The sequence below is a fragment of the Zingiber officinale genome, chromosome 1B (genome assembly GCF_018446385.1).
Source record: "Zingiber officinale cultivar Zhangliang chromosome 1B, Zo_v1.1, whole genome shotgun sequence".
NCBI lineage: Eukaryota > Viridiplantae > Streptophyta > Magnoliopsida > Zingiberales > Zingiberaceae > Zingiber > Zingiber officinale.
The window spans coordinates 140,029,390-140,051,604 of record NC_055986.1 but is presented as its reverse complement, the minus strand read 5'-3'; the positions used below and the strand labels follow the sequence as shown (position 1 = coordinate 140,051,604).

Below are 22,215 nucleotides of genomic sequence, written 5' to 3'. Positions count from 1 at the left end.
TAATCGAGCAACCTCCCTAGATAAGAGGCACAAGATAATCTAAAATAATATTTATATTTGTCAGGAATTGAATCATGTCTCTTTGGTGATAAATCTTACCCGAGTACTAACTCAGCTACACCCATGAGCATGCGTCTCTTTTCAAAAGATGAGAAATACGCAATATGGTTATCATATTTCCCTTTTTGTTGGCGAAAGACCTTAGTATTAGTGTGGAAAGTTGATAGAATTCTAGTCATAACTGCAAGCTCCTTCACTCAGATTTTTTACTGACGATTAGGTAAATTATGTACACATTAACTAGTAGAACCTAACATTACCTTTTCAAGAACGTGTTTTCCTTACAGGGACTGATATAAGAAAAAAAATTAGAAACAAAGAGAAATAATGTGTTACATACACACACGTCCTGTCTTAGCGGGTTTTTTTAACACCTTGTTTGGAAACCACTTAAGTGAAGGAATTGAATTGAATTCCATTAAGAATTGAATTCCAGCAAGAATTCAATTCAATTCCTATATTTGGAATGAATTAGTGAATAACAGAATTGAATTGAATTCCTTTATTTGGAATCTATTTGAATTGAATTCCATTCTTATACATTTATCATTTTATCATCATAACTAACCATTTAATAACAAAGAGAGTGTTAGCATACCACTCTTGATCAATCCAGTGCACAGGAAGAAGTTGGCACACGGCGCATGGGAGCAAGCAGTCAACAGATGAAAAAAAAAAGGGAGTTTTAAAAAGGGCATTTAAGTAATTCTAGTTCTTCAGGGTAAATTCCCTATCCAAATCAGATGGGTTTTGGTCTGATTTACTTTTGCACTATTTCATAAAATTAGAATTCAATTCTAGAACGATTCCATATCAAAATTTTATACCAAACAATTGAATTGAATTCCAATTCCACTAACAATTTAATTCTTAGTCTTTCCAAACATGCTGTAAATGAATTAATGGCGAGGCAATGTTGGGGAAGAGGGAATTAGCAACAAAGTAACTTATTCGACTAGAAATAAATGATCCAATTGGTTTGCTACATTCACCGTTCTTTTATTATAAAAGACCACCAATAGATACAGTAGCAGAAGGGGTATATCACAACTTTAACACAGTACAGAATACAGATGCCATCAAGAATACGTTTCACCTTTCTCTCCTTTATAGCCAATCCTCTTGTGCAATTTTTGCACCCTGCAAGAAGTGCATCAAACTATGCTGATGACAAACCATGAGGAAAAGGTATAGCATTGCCATGACTCGGGGAAAGAAATTTCCGACAAGCATAGAAGACCGCTGAATGAAATCCAGAAGGATTATCGATGAATGCAAAATGCCCTGCCTGCATTCCATTAACCATCATTTTTAAAAATAAAATTGCAACAAGAAAAAGTGTGTGGAAGAATGAGAGAAATACCTCAGGAACCCTTATGATTTCACAAGGCATTTTCATGCCTTCTCGAGCTTGTTGTGCACCTTGATAGTTCATCCAATCTTGAAAACCATAAATGAAGGTGGTGGGAACTTTCCAATCCGAGGCACTGTATCAACAATCAACATTCCTCAAACCTTGCAAGGATCTATCTTTTATTTCACGCACTTAAAGAAAATTAATCCTGTGTCACCTTTTTACGAAACTGCATCTATATATGAAAAAATGGTTATGGGTGAGTGCGCTAATAGGTAAAATAACCATATCTATCCAATAGAAGGATGACTGAACTAAGGCCACAAGAACCTAGCTCCCATTCTGTAACAAAAAAAAAAAATCCACATGGTTCTAATCCATTATGAAAGAGTTAATGTAAATGGGTGTACTAAGCAAATGTTTCATACTCTTCTTTATGGTGGATATTTTTTAGAACAGCATGACAAGTTTTGTAAATCACTACAATTATATTATCATAGAAGCTGATGTAAAACAACACTTAAATTTGGCATAATAAAATCACAGATCGCTAACAGCAACCTTGTTGATGCTTCAGATGGAAGAGCAAACACCAGAGATTAACTAAAATGGGAAATAACCGCCAAAAATGGAAAAGGAGACAAATTTTGCCCATCAACAATAGGATGCAAATATAATTTGAACTGTAATTAGCATACAAATGGTTTAATTTTGAAACCTTACTTAGGAGGTTCGCACAGTGAAACAATAGGAGAATTTATGTCTCCAAATTAAATGGAACTTGACACAGGATCAATCATCATATGACAACTTAAGAATTTACGAAAATAGGGTAAAGAAAAAAAAAGATAATCCAATACTAACCAATCTAAAAGAGGCTTCCTAGCAAATGCTCCGAATGAAAAAATGTACTTTAAGCACAATTCTCCACTTGCCTTGGCAGCTAAAGTGTGGTATGTATAATCTTCAAAAGCAAACGAAAATCATTTCAACCAAAATTAATCTAAGTAAACAATCAATTTGTCAAACCTTTTTGATTGAATAACTGTCTAGATACCTGTCAACAATTTGGATTCCTCCTCAGTTAATACCTCACCAGTTGAATATGAGCCAAATCTAGCACTTGTATATCTTTGAACAAGATTGGGGCCCCAAGGACCTAATCCTCTGTAGATAAAGACAACATTGTTGATATCTGAGCAATAGTTTGACTAATTACTGTAAAATGCAATTTTAAATTACTCAATGATTATCAAAAATCTATAATGATAGATACAAGTGACAAAATCTAGATGGACCACATGCAATGTTGCTACTTTAGAAAACCCAAGTGGCGAATGAAGGACAATAAGAGAGATTTACTTGGGACAAAAATTAAACCCCACTTCTAGAGGTAATGACAAAAAAAAAAAAATCAAGGAAAAACAATCCCTAGTAGTAATACATCATATTAAAATAGCAATCCAAGTGTATGCAAAAAAGTGTAGCGACATGTCAGGTGGCATATTAGCTTGGTTGACACTAATATGGAAACATTACAAGAATATATAAAGGTGTCTTTTCTACATGATTGCATGTTAACAAATGAAAATCATATGATGTTCTAATGACCAAGTGAACAAATAAACGACTTGATCAACAGTAGCCATCAAACACATGATTATGGGAAAAAAAATCAAAATATCATTTCTTATTTTTAATATCGTCAAAAGGGCACTCCATGTTAAAAAAAATATCAAAAAGATGCCCCACCCCCCTAGTTCTTCCAAAATTATGCTTATTTCTTACTTGACCAGTTCAAATCTTGGAGTAGTTTTAGCCAAATTGTAGCATTGGAGAAGATTTGGCCAAAACAGGTATAACAATGTTGGATGCTACAAAAATGTTGGACCGGTTGGTTAAGAATAGTAATTTGGGAAGAAAACCACAGGTTGTGGTGTCTTTTTGATATTTTTTTCAACATGGGATGCCCTTTGACAATAACAAAAATATGGGACATTCTTTTAATTTTTTCCCCATAATTATCAATGTATTATCATGATTTTTTTGGGTCTTTAATGTCATAGAGATTCATATTATATTGTGCATTTTTTATTAGTGTGACTGGAGAAGGAAAAATTGAGCATAATTGTCCTGGAATAGTTCTCTCACTATGTGGACTTTAAACACATATGTGCAAGTCCACTTATGATATTCCTGCATGTATCAACCCATTATAGAGGAAAGCCTAGGACAAATAAATAATATTCAACCAATGGTATAAAAAAAGAAGGGAAGGCCGAAATAGCAAGGAGCATGCATGCAAGAGAATATTACTGAAAGAAACACACAGAATTTGCAGAAGAATATAAAATTTTGCAAGAAAGAAGCTCTGCCTGATGAACTTTTGAGGAGTCACATTGGACTCCCAAAGATGATTTATAAACGCCCCTTTCCAAGTAGCTCTAAATTTGGCCAACTCCTTTGACATATGTTCGGACTCTGATGAAAAACCAGCAGGGCCAACCAAAATCAGATGCTGAACATGTTCAGGATGCTGCAAAAGCAAGATGTGCCTTGATGATAAATTCGGGAAAAGGTACACTGGAGATAGTTCATCTGTAAACCATTACCTTCAGCGCATACTTTGCTGCAACATAGCCTCCAAAAGAATGTCCAAGCAAAATAAACTTGTCAAGATTTTTGGCTTTACGCCATTCCTCAAAAGAATCAATGAACCACGCCTCAGTCTCTGAAAAAATTAAGAAGTGACAATGGCTTATTTAAGCATATATAAAATATTATTTGTTACAATATATAGAATGGTCTTTCCTTTAGAATGTTGCAATGGTTATTGTAGAACAGCATAAAAGTTTAAACCAACAAAGCATTCTACAAAGAGACAAAGAAGCCTTGGATCTCAAAAATCATAAGTACAACAATAATAATCATGATGTGAATTGCACTTGCATGAGGGAAAAAACCCACGTTCCCATTATTAAAGTTCACAAGCAAAACCTGAAATGAATCACATGATTTTCAATATCCAATGTGAATTCGCAGATAGCTTTCCCCCTTTTCAAGAGGAAATTGCAGGCCATATGTTACCTATATAATTATATTAGGAGAGTAGGGCATCATAACAAATAACAAAAGAAATTATAAATGATGAAAATCTAGAGTGATGGGATTGAATTCCAATAGAATTGGATAGACTTGGATACAAGGTTGCAATGTTTGCCTGCAATTTTAGAGACACACCAGGGCAATGAGGTCTCATATTGCAGGTCCTTAGCACTAAACAAGGAATTTCACAAGCACGTACAACATCAACAATAAAAAAAGGTTATTATGCCCAACTATTTGGACTCACTTAATTGTATAAACATGTCACTGGTTTACTTGAACTGTGTGATGATTATGCAACTTTGGTCTTTCCATGTGCAACAAAAACCAACTAGAAGGACACCTTTCTTCAATCTTTGAATATCAAGTTCACCAAAATGTCTGGCAGTTTGGGGGAAACCATGAATTACCCATGCTTGTAGAAAGCACATTCCTTTAGCTGATGGTTCAAAATCTTGACACAAATGCCTAGGTTATCCATTTTCATTTAAATTTTGAGGTGAAGAACAAGAAGGAGAAATTATCAAGCAATTAAAGTGCTACAATCAAACGTGTCAAGTTTCTTTTGGAACAATATTAAACTAAGCTATTTAGATTGACAATCCTGACATATAAGTTAGCATTAGATAACCTACCAATGATTCATGTGTCTGAAAAGAACCAAACGACAGTTTTCTTATTCTAAACAAAGAGAATCGGAAACGCATTGATAACATAACAGAAAAAGTTTTTGACAGGGAGGGGCACTCACTAACCTTCCGTGCTTTTACAATTAAAGTCTGGTCGACTTGAAGCACCCCAACTGCAAAGAAAGACAGGTAAAGATGTTAAAAAAAAAAACACAAACATAAACAACAAACAATTACCAAGCATTATAAATATCTAGAGAACAAAAGTATAATGCAAGAAAAAAGAAAAAATGCCATGGAAAGAGATCGAAGATTAGCAAATTTCTTAGGGGACACTGATAATGGGCAAAATGCAGGGACACACTGCATCTGTAACAAACTTCAAAATCCCAACACCATTATAGTGATCAACAAGAACATTTATCATAGAGGATCCTTAAAAAGCATGTCTTTTGAGATTCATTTCTAGGAAATACTTTAAACATGAATGTGACTAACATGGAAATTAGTTCATTGAGTATGACTAATGATTCAGGTTCTGTTTCTACACAACAGCATCTTAGATACTGCTTTTCTTCAAGTAACAAACTATCAGAGACAAGATAATACCATTTGAAGTAAAACAGACACCAGCTCCACAAAAAGTTACTGGGAAATTCAATCAGATTTTCAAAAGGCCAAGAACCATGGTATTAAAGATAAGTACTTAATCTGCTTTTCTTTTTAATTTAAGTTCAAGAGGAAAAGGAAGTATCAAAGTATAGCAAAACTCATTTGATCATATCTCTCACTTTAACCTAGTTCTAGAGGAAAAGAACAGCCATCATATGCTGAATTATAGGGCATAACATGGCAAAAGTAGTCAATGTGGACAAAGATAAATCCACAAGCCATAGCATATTCCAAGAGCAAAATTGTCAGAGAGGATTGAAATCGTGGTGGATAGGTTTAGGATTATCAGTGATATGGAGATCAAAGGGTGAGTTCTTGACTTGAAGCAAGAAAGGCAGAAACTAGTTACAAACTATAAGCTCTTGTCTATTTGAATTATTGAGGTATCCAAAGGTAAGAAATAGATTCTACAATGCTAATGTGGTATCATATAATTATAGATATATTGCAAATCTTAGACATATTTTTTGCAACGCTTAAACATCTACAAGATCACGCCACTATATTCAGTTCCATGAAGGAGCAGACAACAAAGAAAGAAAAAGAAAAAGAAAAAGAAAAAGAAAAGGAAAAAGAACTCCATGGTAGAAACAGGAAATAAAAGAAACATAAAGACAATCTGGTCAAAATTAATTACCCAAGTTGATCGATGGCAATCACTCGAAAACGAGTAGCAAGTGCATCAAAGTTTCTTAAAAAGAATCCCTGAGAAGCAGCATAGCCATGCACCATAACAAGAGTGGGAGAATCCTCCTTGCTATCAAATGTTATTGTATTAATAAACCGTGGCTGATCACTGGAAGATCTGAACCACCTAACTTTCGAGTCTGGTGGTCCAGGACCAATATTGACCTGCTCTTGAACATAACTTGTCCTGAAAAGAGCAGAGAGTTTAGAAGGAAACAATAAACTTTTACTCAATCTACACGCGATATGACATAAGGTTGTGGTTTCTCTGATAAAACAAGACCAAGCAGATAATTCTAGATCTTCTGTTCAAATCCAATACTCTTAATGAAATAGAGTTCGCTAGTGTTGTTTGAACCTACAATGAAACACTAGAATATTCAGCAAGCTAGTACTCTTACATTGTGACTATTTCAGTCATCAATTTCCGCACGATTTCGACATAAATAAAATAAGAGGAAATGATTGATATTAATTTTTGTTTCCTCCACCGACGGATAGAAGGGGATTAACCAGCAGAGAAAATAGGCAGCGCAAGGGAGAACGATTTCATCCACCCACCTCCAAAAACAAATAATAATAAAGGGATGCGATTAGAGAACTCACTTGACGAAGGACAGGAGGCGCTTCTCGGCCGCGACGATGAGATCGGTGGAGGTCGGGATCCACCGGAGCTTCGACGCCCACGTCCACCTCTTTGACGCCTCCGTTGACGAAGAAGACTCCGTAGCAGCGGCCCTGCTGATCTCCTCCGCCATTCTCGCTGCTGTCACAGAACTTCTGCTCATCCGACGGAGTCCTTAATTCCTTCCTTCCCTTCGCCCGCTGCTGAAATTTCAACTTTGAAGCCGAAGGAAGGCTGCTTGCTCGATCGACGATGGCTCTAAAAAAAGAACCAAGAAGAATTTGTGTTGATATATTAATTGTTTACTCGTTTTGATCCCTACGAATTGGGCGAGGAGGAGGCGGCGGCGGCGGGGGGCGGGTAATGTAACCAATCGTAGGAGCGGTATAAACGCGTACGTTTCGTTTCGTTACCTGGCAAAAGGGTCCCAAGCATAGCGTATGAGCTGAGATCAGAGTAATAATGGTCGAGCGGGTGGAACGCGGGTGCGGATTTTATTATGCAGCTCGGTCAAAAGTTCTAGAAGGTCAAAAGTTCTAGAAGGTCGTCGATTAACGTTTGCTACCCCTATCCTCCGCGAAGTGTGAACAAAACGCGTTGCAACGGCCCGGCGTAATCATGGCCGTTCCCGTGCCGACTTTAAGTTCGTTCAAAAGGCCGAAATGAATCGACGATGCATTAGATCCGGCCATTATTTGGAATTGATTATTTGACGGTTTGAATTTGTTTATTCGACAATTAGTAAGAGGTCAGTTCTTAAATTTAACCGTAAAAAATGATTATAGTTTACCATTTGAAATCATCAGTTGAGTCACGCTCTAAAATTATTGATGCAATGATAATAAAGAGAGATTCCGCTCTGCTATCACAGCTATCACAGTGAAAGTCAATGAAAATCAGAGTTAAGACGGTCGACGGACGAAGGGTCTTGGGCAGTCGGGTGAGACATAATCCGACCGGGGGTTAAACACCGATCCAGCATCTCCGACATGAAGTAATCAAATCGACGCTTAAGGGACGCGTAGAAGCCAAGCCGAGCAGCTCTTCCGCTTGGCGCGACGACGGACGACATGGATCAAGGCCGATTAGCCGAGCGGCTCTACCGCTCATCACGACAAGTGGGCTTTCGACCGAGCGGCCATCCCTCTCGGACCAGTAACGGATGACACATGGACAGGGGACTTTCAGCCGAGCGGTCATTCCGTTCGGCTAGGCAACAGCCACAGCAGGATATCCTTCGACATCCTTTTGGGAGTTAATGTCGTCGATGGACGGCATGGTCAGACAGAGGATCGTACGGTGGAAGCTTCCACTGTCACTTCAGAAATATGCTCGGCCCATTAAGGTACTGTGTCATGGACACTTTACTGACATGTCTCTTCAGGGAAAACTTGGGATTACGTGTCCGCTTTAAGAAGTGTGCACACACGCTACAGGAGCCTTATATAAAGGAGGGTCTAGGCATCGGCGGAGGTATGCTTTTCTCGCGATCTTTACTATTGCGCTACAGTTCTTTGCTTCTTACTTCGCCGGAAACTAACTTGAGCGTCGGAGGACTATCGTCGGATCCCTTCCCTGGCTCGACACTAACGCTGCTTGTGTTGCAGGTGGGAGCGAAGTCCATCGGGGGTCAGCAGGAGCGTCACGTCCCCAGCATCCATCTCCTCGACTTTCAGATAGGATCATATTTGACGCCGTCTATGAGAACGTCACCTGAATCTGAGTCGAGGAAATGGAAGATGATGAACGACTAACCACTGTGATGCTCACTCAAGAAGAGCTAGAGATGCTCGTGCAAGCACGGGCAACAAAGATGATGGAGCAGCAACAACAACAAGCGCTGGTCGATCGGCCAACACCGCAACCTGCAAACTCGACGGCCGCTAGGCGAGCGGGGCAAGAAGATCGAGCGGAGCAACTCTTCGTATGGGGGTAGAATCGAAGGCCAACCGACACCCCATGGGAAGTGCCGCCCGCGCCGATCCCCTTCTATCATGCTCTATTCCAAACCCCATCGGAGATGGCCCAAGCGCATCAGGAGCGGGGATCTTCTTCCGATGAAGCGCCCGTTTGGGATGCGTGAAAAGGAAAAGCGCCTCGAGACGCCTGTCCCTGAAATGGATCAATAGACAATTCTCAGAGGAGATCTTACAAGACCCTCTGCCTTGACATTACACCCTGTTGGCGATCGGGAACGGGACGACCGACCCGGATGACCATCTAGATCGGTTTGACAATGAGGCAACGCTACACCAGTACACGGACGGAGTAAAGTGCAGAGTCTTTCTCACGACTCTCTCCAGGTTGGCGTAGCGCTAATTCAGAAGACTGTCGAACGACTCAATATGAAATTTCAGAGATTTCCGAGCCACCTTCTAGCACCACTTCGCCAGCAGCTGACGCTACCAGAAGACAAGCGTCAACCTCTTTGCCCTGAAACAAGGGTCCAAGGAAGCGCTCCGAGCGTACATCCAGCGTTTCAATCAAGTGACCATGGATATCCCCTTGGTCTCGTCCGAGATCATGATGAATGCCTTCACCCAGGGGCTCACCGAAGGGGATTTCTTTCGATCGTTCATCAGAAAGTCACCTCGAGACTTCGACCACATGCTGAAGAAGGCCAACGAATACATCAACGTGGAGAAAGCCCAGGTGCCCAGAAGAAAGGAGGCGCCGACCGAGCACTCGGCGCTGACCGAGCGTTGACCGGCTAGCAGCCATCTGTCGCCCAAAGGGCCGAGGGCTGAAGGACCACGGACGCACCAAAAGACTTGGGTGCACGCCTTACAGCATGTGGCGTCCGGTTGACCCAAGACACCCAAGGGCAACGTATGGACGCCCATGTTTCGTTCATTTCACCAGTTGGTGACACACAACACGCAGGATTGCCAGGGATTAACGCCAATCGTCAGCCGACCGGCCTCCAGGGGATACCGCCGTCACTCCCTCCTGATCGACGGGATCGTCGTCGCTCAATCGAGCGATGAGACGAAAGAAGGGAGCCTGAGCGCTATCACCATCAGCAGAGGGAGGAAACTGATCCCTCCAGGATCCTGGCTGAGCAAAATAGGTCGTCTGCCCGGGAAGAGGAGAATAGGAACAACGCTTCCCTAGGATAGATAGGCATGATCGTCGGAGGGCTGACCGACGGCGACTCCAACTTGGCCCGAAAGTCGTATGTTCAGCGGTTAGAGATCCATGGTGTAGGGTGCAATAAGGAGAAGGCCGAAGGGCCTCAGATCAGCTTCGACCCCGATGATCTGAAAGGGATCGAATCCCTCATGATGATACTTTGATCATCGAGCGGTGATCGCCAACTACACCATTCACCAAACCTTCGTCGATACGAGGAGTTCGGTGAACATTATTTTAAAGAAGGTGTTCGATCAACTACAAATCGATCATAGCGAACTGCTACCCATCGCAACCCCACTCTATGGGTTCACGGGCAATGAAGTCCTGTCGATCGGCCAGGCAAGATTAGCTATCTCGCTGGGAGAGGAGCCGTTAAGGAGGACCCGGACCACCAACTTCATAGTTGTGGACGCACCATCAGCCTACAACGTTATCTTGGGGCGACCAACCCTCAACAAATTTCGGGCGACAGTATCCACTTACTGTCAGAAGATAAAGTTCCCAATGGACGACCAGGTGGGCGAAGTCAAGGACGACCAGCTGGTCGCTTGGCGCTGCTACGTGGAGATGGTCAAAGTCGAGGCCAAAGTGTTGGTGCAAGGTGCACCAAAATCAAACCTGAGTTTTGATGTTGTTAAAGGTTCAAGTTAAGTCTTGTTATGATATGATGATTTGGCAAAGTGTGCAGACTATTTACTCAATCGAGAAAGCCCTAATCACTGCCAGACAGTAAAGTCTAAACAGGTCTGGAGGACCCAACGTTTTGGCAGGTAGGTTGAGGTAAATAACTGGAGGAGCGACAGTGAAGTCGGGTTCCTGAAGGAAACAACCTAAGGTCGCTGATCCAACTGAAGAAATCAGGATGGTTTCCAAGTTGAGATCAAGACAGTCCTAACTGTTATACTCATGCATATTACTCATGTATTATAACTGTGCTAACTTTGTTTTGCAGGAATACTATTGTTATATCGAACTAACTTTGTGTTGTAGAATCATATGACCCATTGAGCTTCAAAAGGTCATAACTTTTGACTCAGAACTCATAATCAGGCTCTGTCAGCGGCCACGCGTCCAGCACTCAGAAACCTTCAATTTACCAAGGGTTCAGTCAACTGAACAGGAGGTTCAGTTGACCGATCAACGCATTTTATCAGTCGACTGAAAAAAGGTTTGGTCGACCGAACAAGCAAATTTGGCAAAATAGTTCAGGCTCGTAAACATGGTATCACAGCATGATCGGTCGACCGAAAATGAGTTTCGGTCGACCGAACAATAAAATCATTAATGGAGCATTAAGTGCGGATCTCGACGAACACGGAAGGTCACTGTTCGATCGACTGAACAACGGGATCGGTAGATCGAACCATTAAAGATCAGTTAATGCAAAAGATCAAGCCAATGTCAGACTCCAGCCAGGAAGAAAGGGAGCGGGTTCGATCGACCGAACAGAGGGATCGATCGACCGAACAACAATGGCACTTATAAAAGGAGCTCGAGTTCTGAGGCTCAGTACAACTCTTTTTGATCGACTCAAGTTTTGTTCTGCAAGCAAACCGTGCTACAAGCCTTCATCAGCTCAGCAAGCCACACTATCCGGAAGTGCCAACCAAAGCTTCAACTGCATTTACTTGTCGGTATATTTTTATATAAGCTTGCATTGTAATTCACTTAAGCAAGATAGTAGGGTTGTTACTATCTTGCTCATTTGTACGATCTGCTTCTTTCCGAGGATCTCGGAAAGAAGAACTATAGTGATTTGCCCATCAGTGCGATCAAGGATCGCGAGCCTTCAAGTAGGAGTCGAGCTAGGCTCCGAACGAAGTAAACGAACTTGTCCCTTTATATTTTCCGCTGCTTACTCGAATTGTTTTGAAATACGAAAAGAAGAGTTTTAAAAGCGCGATATTCACCCCCCCCCCTCTATGCACCAATTCAATATATTAATTGGTATCAGAGCCTCTTAGCTCTGAAATTATTTAATCATTTTTCAAAGCATCTTTTAAAACTTTTTCTTTTCATCATTTTTTTCTTAGAATATTTTTTATTTTTTTTCAAGCACTGCTAATCCCAAGACAAGAGTCTTGGACATTCTTTTTGTTTCTCAATTTTTGTTGCAAGAACAAATGACACAATCCGAGGGATATTCGACCGTGCGTCTTTCGCTATTCGATGGAAGCGATTTCCCATACTGGAAAAAGAGGATGGAAGTTTTTCTCAAAACAGACATTGATCAATGGCTCATTATCCAATGCGGCTACACATCACCAGTCAACAATCCAGAGGAATGGACAGAAGAAATAAAGAAGGAAGTACAAATTGATTCAAAGGCACTCAACACTTTACAATGTGGATTATCAAAAGAAGAATTAAAACGAGTCGGCCCCTTCGACAATGCAAAAGATTTGTGGGATAAGTTAGTTAAACTACATGAAGGGACAAATGATACAAAGGTAATAAAGCGTGATCTTTTATTAAATTCATTAGTAAATATTAAAATGCTAGATGGTGAGTCGGCAAGCCAACTACACATGAGGATTAAGGACATCCTAAATGGACTACATATCATCGGCCATCAACTTGAGAATCGTGATATCATCAAGTATACGCTTAACTCATTCCCTTGAAACTCCTTATGTGCATCTATTATAGATGCTTATAAAGTTGCGAAGGATCTTTCCATTATTAAATTAGATGAACTATTTTGTGAATTAACACTACATGAACAGACTAACTTGAGTCAAGCCAAGAAAGGGTTAGCTTTGTATGCAGGGCCAAACAAGGAAGCTAAGCCCCGAACAAAACCAGAACCAAAGCACTTAAGTCATATAGCATTTATGGTAAAGATTGAAGAGTTCGAATCCGAGTCTGAAGATGAGTATGAGTCAGAGTCCAACGACGAGTCTGAGATAAGCCATGGATTTACATTCGTTTCAAAAGGACCCGATAAGGTAACTTTCAATTCGAAGTCTGAAATGTTAAAAGTAATTAAATGCTTGTTTAAAAAATTAACAAAATCTAAAAAATAAAATAACTTGCTACTTAAGGAAATAGACCATCTTAAGGAGCAAGTTAACTTGAGTAACTCGACTAATCAAGTTCAAGTTGAAACTTCGACTCAAGTTACAAAACTTAAGGAAGAAAATTCCAACTTGAAAGGACAAGTCGAGCAACTCAAGGAAATGTTGGAAAAGTTCGAATTGGGATCCAAGTGTCTAAATATGGTACTTGGGTCGCAACGAGCCGTGTACAACAAATCGGAACTCGGCTATAAACCAAATAAAGCAAACAAACCATACTTATCTTTAATCAGTCAAAATGTTAGAAGTCAAGTCCAAGCATGGGTTCCAATAAAATGTTTAACCAAACCAATTAAACCAAACCTCTACTTAGTCCCTAAGAGTCAAATTCATTACTTAGATAGACCTTATCTAAGCTATAACTCAGGGGGAGCAAGTAGAAAAATAATACAACCAACTTGATTAACCAAACTCATACACTTAGGATTAGGTTTATTTTCTGCTTAGAATGGTTAGATGAAAAAGGTTTACCAAACCCTACAACATAGCATCAGAATGGATTGGGATGATAGTACGTCAAGGAAGCTTTGTCAAAGGCATGTCTAGGCTGAATATGGAATTCTACCTGGTGCACTAGACTTAGTGGATCTGACCGAAGCTACCCCAGTCAAACATGGGCTAGTTGGACCAAAATTTAGTATTAAGTTCTTTGAGCGGGAACCGTTTGTAAAGTCTTCAGCAAGTGGTCTACCGTTGATACACAAGAAGGCCATAAGTCTCGCCACTGAACTGAAAGCTTATCCTTAGGAAGCTTGCTTGATTAACCCAAAGCTAAGTTTGAATCTAACATAAGTTCAATAACCTTTTTCAAACCTAATTAAATTTCAAATCTAATTAGAATTTAAAAATTATTTAAAACTAAATTAAAATTATTTTAAAACTAAATTAAAATTATTTTAAAACTAAATTAAAATTATTTTAAAACTTAATTAAAAAATTATTTTAAACTTAATTAAACAATTATTTTAAACTTAATTAAAAATTATTTTAAACTTAATTAAAAAAATTATTTTAAACTTAATTAAAAAAATTATTTTAAACTTAATTAAAAAATTATTTTAAACTTAATTAAAAAATTATTTTAAACTTTATTAAAAAATTATTTAAACTTAATTAAAAAAATTATTTTAAACTTAATTAAAAAATTATTTTAAACTTTATTAAAAAATTATTTTAAACTTAATTAAAAATATCATTTTAAACATAATTAAAATTATTTTAAAACTAAATTAAAATTATTTTAAAACTTAATTAAAATTATTTTAAAACTTAATTAAAAGTATTTTTAAACTTAATTAAAATTATTTTTAAAAACTTAATTACAATTATTTTTTTAAAATTATTTTTAAAAACTTAATTAAAATAAAAACTTAATTATTTAAAAAAAACTTTATTAAAAACTTAATTAAATTATTTTAAAACTTAATTAAATTTCTTAAAAACTTAATTAAATTTCTTTTAAAACTTTATTAAAACTTAATTAATTTTTTTTAAAAAAAAAACTGTGTTAAAACTTAATTCTAATTAAAACTAAAATTAAATTAACACTCAATTAAACTCAAACTTAATTTTTAAAATTATAATTAAAACTTAAAATCTTAAACTTAAAGGAAAACTAAATCACCTCTAAATTCATAACTAAATGATTAATCAATTAATTAAACTTGAAATCACTAATTAATTAATTAATTTTCTTTAACAATTAATCTTGAAATTTCTAAACTAAAACATAATTTAATAAATAAATTTAATAATAATAATAAACTTAAATTAATTAAAACTTAACTTAACTAAATTCAAAGTTAATAAATTAATTCATTAAAACCTAAACTAAAATTTAATTTAAAACTTAAAAATATAAACTTAAACTAAAACTTAAAGTAAAAAAAAAAAAACTTACACAACATAAAATTTAATCTAGACCTAAATTCAATACTAAAGTTTAAAACTTAATTGAAATTTAAATTAAATTAACACTTAATCATCTCAAAATTAAACTCTAACTTAAAATGATAATAATTTTTTTGAAAAGAGTAATAACTAATATAAAAATTATAATAATGTAAACCAAATCAATCTAACTCAAAAATGATTTAATTAATTACCTCTTAATTAATCAAATTATTTAATAATTAAAGTTAAATTAAGTTAACTAACTTGATCAATTAATCTAATAAATAAATGAATCAATTATTCTTAATTAATAAATTTGTAAACCTAAATTAATTATGTTTTAAATAATTAACTTAAAAATAAACTTTAAAGTAATCCTTAATTAATTAATTCAAAATAATTATACAATAAATTAGAAATTAATAAATCAATAAATTTTTAATCTCAACCCTAATTTATTTTAATTAAAACAATAATTAAATCATTAATTAAATTAACTTTAAACTTTAACCATAAATTAAACTTTAATTATGTATTAATTTAACCTAATTACAAAAATAATTTGAATCATCTCACACAACTATAGGTTTATTTAGTTTGATAACTTAGAAATGGTGAGATTAATTAATTAAATTAAAAACTATTCCAAAATTTTGGTCTAACATATATTTTTCATATCCCGCTTGGACCTTAGGATTATTTAATTAAGGGGGAGCCTTAACATCATTTTAAAACCAATCTTTCCTAGATTTTTTTTAAAAAAAAAATTCATGTTTTCAAAACTTATTGGTTAAATATTTCTTTTAGACTTATGGATTTTTAAAATTCTCTTTCCAACATATTTCAGAAATTATACACTTATTTTCTTGAAAAAGTATAAATGTTCTTAATTAGAATATTTTGCTTCAGCCTTTCAAAACCTAACTCTTGAATTAACGTTTTTTAAAAAAAATATTCTAAAGATTAATTTCAAAACTTAGTTCACTATTTTCTCTTATAAAATTTTCTAAAGTTTTCCTTAGAAAATTTTTCTACCAAATCATAAAATTTATACTTTCTAATTTTTTAACTTACACTTATTCATGAAATTTTTAAGTTGGTCTAAAAAAATTTTCAAAAAAATTAACTTAATTCTATTAAGTTTTTATGAAAATATTTTATGAAGTTTTTTTTTAAAAAAATTACTATTATTTTCAATCACATAACTTCTAACTTATACTTAGAGAACCTTGATTTATTTAAAAAAAATCAAATAATTTTTCTAACTCAAACCATATTGGTTACTTTAAATATGTTGGTATTATCCCTATTTTTTATGTGTGTCAAAGGGGGAGAGATAGTAAATTTAGGGAGAGTTATTAAATTTAAGGGGAGAGTTAAATGTTTGTTTACTTAACTCTGCATATTTTAAACTTAACTGTGAGCCTTGGTTGCCAAACATCAAAAAGGGGGGAGATTGTTGGTGCAAGGTGCACCAGAATCAAACCTGAGTTTTGATGTTGTTAAAGGTTCAAGTTAAGTCTTGTTATGATCTGATGATTTGGCTAAGTGTGCAGACTATTTACTCAATCGAGAAAGCCCTAATCACGGCCAGACAGTAAAGTTTAAACAGGTCTGGAGGACCCAACGTTTTGGCAAGTAGGTTGAGGTAAATAACTAGAGGAGCGACAGTGAGGTCAAGTTCTTGAAGGGAACAACCTAAGGTCGCTGATCCAACTGAAGAAATCGAAATGGTTTCCAAGTTGAAATCAAGACAGTCCTAACTGTTATACTCATGCATATTACTCATGTATTATAACTGTGCTAACTTTGTTTTGCAGGAATACTATTGTTATATCGAACTAATTTTGTGTTGTAGAAACATATGACCCATTGAGATTTAAAAGGTTATAACTTTTGACTCAGAACTCAAAATTAGGCTCTGTCAGCGGCCACACGTCCGACACTCAGAAACCTTCAATTTACCAAGGGTTAAGTCGACTGAACAGAAGGTTCAGTCGACCGATCAAGGCATTTTATCAGTTGATCGAAAAAAGGTTCAGTCGACCGAACAAGCAAATTTGGTAAAACAGTTCAGGCTCGTAAACATGGTATCACAGCATGATCGGTAGACCGAAAATGAGATTCGGTCGACCGAACAATAAAATCATTAATGGAGCATTAAGCGTGGATCTCGACGAACACGGAAGGTCACTGTTCGGTCGACCGAACAACGGGATCGGTCGACCACACCATTAAAGATCAGTTAATGTAAAAGATCGAGCTAGCGTCAGACTCCAGCCAAGAAGGAAGGGAGCGGGTTCGGTCGACCGAACAGAGAGATCGATCAACCGAACAACAATGACACTTATAAAAGGAGCTCGAGGTCTGAGGCTCAGTACAACTCTTTTTGATCGACTCAAGTTTTGTTCTGCAAGCAAATCGTGCTACAAGCCTTCATCAGCTCAGCAAGCCACACTATCCGGAAGTGCCGACCAAAGCTTCAACTGCATTTACTTGTCGGTATATTTTTATATAAGCTTGCATTGTAATTCACTTAAGCAAGATAGTAGGGTTGTTACTATCTTGCTCATTTGTACGATCTGCTTCTTTCCGAGGATCTCGGAAAGAAGAACTATAGTGATTTGCCCATCGGTGCAATAAAGGATCGCGGGTCTTTGAGTAAGAGTTGAGCTAGGCTCCGAACGAAGTAAACGAACTTGTCCCTTTATATTTTCCGCTGCTTACTCGAATTGTTTTGAAATACGAAAAGAAAAGTTTTAAAAGCGCGATATTCACCCCCCCCCCACCCCCCCGCCCCCGTCCCTCTATCGCACTAATTCAATCTATCACAAAGAAGCTTGGAAAACTCCACGGCTAGAGGTAAATGCTATTATCGAGAAACCTCCCACCTTTGTATATGAAGAAAAGGAGGAGGTACAGATCCACCCTAGCCAGTCGGAGCCATGGCCTTCATGGTCGCAGACCTGGAAGAGAAGGAGAAGGTAGAGCTGATCGCCTACCTTAGGGAAAACCATGATGTGTTCGCCTGGTCGACACATGAGTTACCCGGAATCTCCCCGAGCGTAGCCCAACACGAGCTCCATGTCCGACCGGATGCTCGGCCGGTCAAATAAAGAAAATAGGACTTCAGCGCTGAACATAACGTGTTCATCCTGGCGAAGATAGAAAAACTATTGGAGGTCGGCCACATTAGGGAGGTTCAATTCCCAAGCTGGCTAGCCAATATAGTGCTAGTCTTCAAGCTAGACGACAAATGACAAGTCTGCATCGACTTCCGCGATTTAAACAAGGCATGCCCAAAGACTTCTATCCGCTGCCTCGGATAGATCAACTGGTGGACTCGACAACGGGCTGCGAGTTGATCTGTATGCTCGATGCGTAACAAGGATACCATCAGGTGTCGCTCACCCACGAGAATCAAGAAAAAGTCAGCTTTATCACGGTCGACGACACGTACTGCTACAACGTCATGTCGTTTGGACTGAAGAATGCCGGAGTCACCTACCAGAGGCTAATGAATAAAGTGTTATGATGGCAGATCAGTCGTAATATGGAGGTATACGTCGACAACATACTCATCAAATCCCTCCGAGATGCTGACTTATGCGTAGATATCAACGAAATCTACCAAACGCTAAAGGCATACAGAATAAAGATGAACCCGATCAAGTGTCTGTTTGGCGTAAAAAGTGGCCACTTCTTGGGCTACATCGTCACCGAGCAGGGCATTGAAGCCAATCCGAGAAAAGTCCAAGCTTTGCAGAACATGCCTCCACCTCGAAATTTGAAGGAAGCTCAGAGGTTGACCGGTCGGATCACGACATTGTCCTGATTTATATCCAAGTCATCCGATCGGAGCTTGCCATTTTTCAAGATACTGCGCCGAGCCACCAAATTTCAATGGGACGCCGAGTGTGACCGGGCGCTAGAGGAGCTGAAGAAGTATCTGAGCTCACTTCCTGTGTTAGCCAAGCCAGTCATGGGTGAGCTGCTCTGGATATATTTGTCATCCAATGAACATGTCGTTGGATCAGCTTTAGTCAGGCAGAACGGTCAAGATCAGCAACCTGTATATTTTCTAAGTCATATATTGAAGGATGTTGAATCTCGCTACACCAGTCTCGAAAAATTGGCCTATGTACTGGTACTCACCGCGCGGAGGGTTCGCCCATACTTCCTAGCACACTCAATAATAGTGATGACTAACAGTGCTCTAGGAAGAGTCCTCCTCAATCCAGAGATGTCCGGACGACTAATCAAGTGGACGACCAAACTTAGCGAGTTCGACATCCAATATCAACCTCATGCGGCGATCAAGGCTCAGACCCTGGTGGACTTTGTGATAGAAGTCCAAAGTGATGAGCCGACGTCGACATGGAAGATATATGTGGGCGGCTCGTCCACCCGGTAGGGCAGAGGGATCGGCTTAATCCTCATCTCACCTCAGGAAGACCGGATGCAGCTATCCATCCGGCTAGACTACTGAGTCATTAACAATGAAGCAGAGTATGAGACATTGATAGCTGGTCTGCAAGCAACCCAACACGTGGGAGCAGATAAAGTTCTCATCCACTCGGATTCCCAGCTCTCTGCCCAACAACTATCTAGGGCCTTTGAAATAAGCAGCACACGTCTAAGACTCTATGCAGAGACTTTCGAAAAGCTGAGGGCCAACTTCCAAGAAGTGGTTATACAAAAGATTCCTTGATCAGAAAACCAAGCGGCGGATGAGCTAGCGAAGCTGGCCAGCTCATTAACACTGATCGTCATAGGTCAGCCGATCGAGCAGGTCTCACTAGTGGCCCACATCGACTGCATGGAGGGAATCACCTTCCCGAATGACTAGAGGACAGCCCTGACAAAGTTCTTGTGTTTGGGGACGGTACGTACCAATCTGAAGGATGCTCACCTGACAAAGAAGAGGGTCAGTCAGTTCACATAGATCGGCGACCAGCTCTATAAGAAAGTTTTCTCCTGACCCCTACTCAAGTGCGTCAGACCAGAAGACGTCGATTACATCCTGAATGAGGTACACCAAGGTTCTTGCGGAGGTCATCTGGGCGACTGCGTATTAGCTCGAAAAATACTCTTGGCTGGATACTTCTAGCCAACCCTCCAGGAGGATGTCGCTCGGACGGTAACCACTTGTCTGTCCTGTCAGAAGTATCACAACATGCTGCACTGATCGACTAAGGAGATGAAAGCGTCTACGGTATCGTGCCCCGTTTAACCAATGGGGCACGGATATCGTGGGGCCTTTCCGTATGGCAACCGGTCAGCGCAAGTTCTTACTAGTGGCGGTGGACTACTTCTCAAAGTGGGTTGAGATCAAGCCGCTTGCCAGAATCATCGAACGAATGGTCACCAAATTTATTTAGCAGAATATTATTTATCGGTTCGGAGTCCCACACCGACTCGTGTTTGACAATGGGAGGCAGTTCATTGGTCAGGAGCTCAAAGAATGGTGTGAGGACTATGGCATCCAACAGTCCTTCACCTCGGTAGCCTACCCCCAGGGCAACGAGCAAGCGGAAGTCACCAATCGAAAGATCCTCAGAGTTTTGCGTGCTCGGCTTGACCACATGGGAGTCAACTGGGTCGACAAGTTCCCCAGTGTGTTATGGGCTCTCCACATGACTCTAAAAGAGGAGACTGACGCAACCCCATTTTCAGTTGGTGTATGGCAACGAAGTAGTCGCCCTAGTGGAGGTCGGGGTAGAATTTGATCGGGTATAACACTATGACGAGGGGAGCGCTGAATAGAGGTTAATGGAGCTCGACTTGGTGGATGAGGTAAGGGCAAAAGCTGTCGTTCGGCTGACAACCTACCGACAATGCATGAGGTAGAATTACAATTGGCGGGGTGATCCCGAGGTCCTTCTAGGTCTGTGACCTTATCTAGAAGAAAGTGAAGCCGGTCGGCGACGTCGCTAAGCTCGAGGCACTATGGGCGGGACCGTTCAATGTCCTCGCTATTTGGAGGACGAGGAAGGGAGGCAACTCGAGAGGCCCTGAAGCGCAAACCATCTTCAACCCTATAGGGCTGGATGAAAGGTGTGCAAGTGAATCATGTATTTACGTAGCTGTTGTATGTTTGCCGAATGCAGTGCAAAATTTGAATAAAAAAGCAGAGGCCTTTTCATATGCGTCTCCAAAAACGGTCGAGCAGCGACTTTAAATCCAGATACGAATGCATATATATCGTCGAGTGGCGACGTTAAACCCGGGTACGAATGCATATATATCATTGAGTGGCGACGTTAAACGCGGGTCTACAACAAACCGTCGAGCGGCGACGTTAAACGTGTGTCTACAACAAATCGTTGAGCGGCGATGTTAAACGCGGGTCTACAACAAATCGTCGAGTGATAACGTTAAACGCGGGTCTACAACAAACCGTCGAGCGACGACGTTAAATGTGCGTCCCCACCAACGGTCAAGCGGCGACCTTAAACCCTCGTCTCCATCAACGGTTGAGCAGCGACCTTAAACCCTCATCTCCATCGACGGTCGAGCGGTGACCTTAAACCCTCATCTCCATCAACGGTCGAGCGGCGACCTTAAAACTGAGTGTTCACCAAATCGTCGAGCAGCGACGTTAAACGCAGGTCTGCTTCAAGTTGTTGAGTGGTGACGTTAAACCCAAGGCTTTATCAGATAGCCAAGCAACAGTGATAAGACCTGAGTCTGCACCGGCTGATGAACGACTGACTATGAATAAGGGATGCCAAGAGTCCCCAAAGTTGCAAATGAACGTCCCGTTCAGGAGGATGTACCAAAATTCTTCAAGCTTCGCTGCTTAAAATGAAAGGTGAAGTGGGCAGGCGCACATACAAACAAAAGCCAAGTGGAGGAATTATGGGACTACAATACCACCAAAGGAAGACTAGAAAGCTGACACAATAAGAAAATGCCCGGCCGAACGACCAGGCATGCATTAATACTTCAAATTTTACAAAAGGGAGATTATAAGGA

General features: G+C 39.2%; 1 protein-coding gene across 1 annotated transcript; it reads right to left on the bottom strand.

Annotated features, from left to right (window-relative positions):
• Nucleotides 1-991: 991 nt before the first annotated feature.
• Nucleotides 992-7,575, bottom strand: LOC121982233 (probable 1-acylglycerol-3-phosphate O-acyltransferase). The gene is made up of 10 exons (XM_042535203.1): nt 7,546-7,575; nt 7,114-7,390; nt 6,458-6,694; nt 5,275-5,321; nt 4,027-4,145; nt 3,790-3,950; nt 2,472-2,581; nt 2,279-2,378; nt 1,424-1,547; nt 992-1,348 (listed from the first exon to the last, which is right to left on the bottom strand). The coding sequence occupies exons 2-10, from the start codon at nt 7,293-7,295 to the stop codon at nt 1,220-1,222; spliced, it is 1,209 nt and encodes a 402-aa protein (XP_042391137.1). The 5' UTR covers nt 7,296-7,390; nt 7,546-7,575; the 3' UTR covers nt 992-1,219.
• Between the last annotated feature and the right edge of the window lie 14,640 nt (nt 7,576-22,215).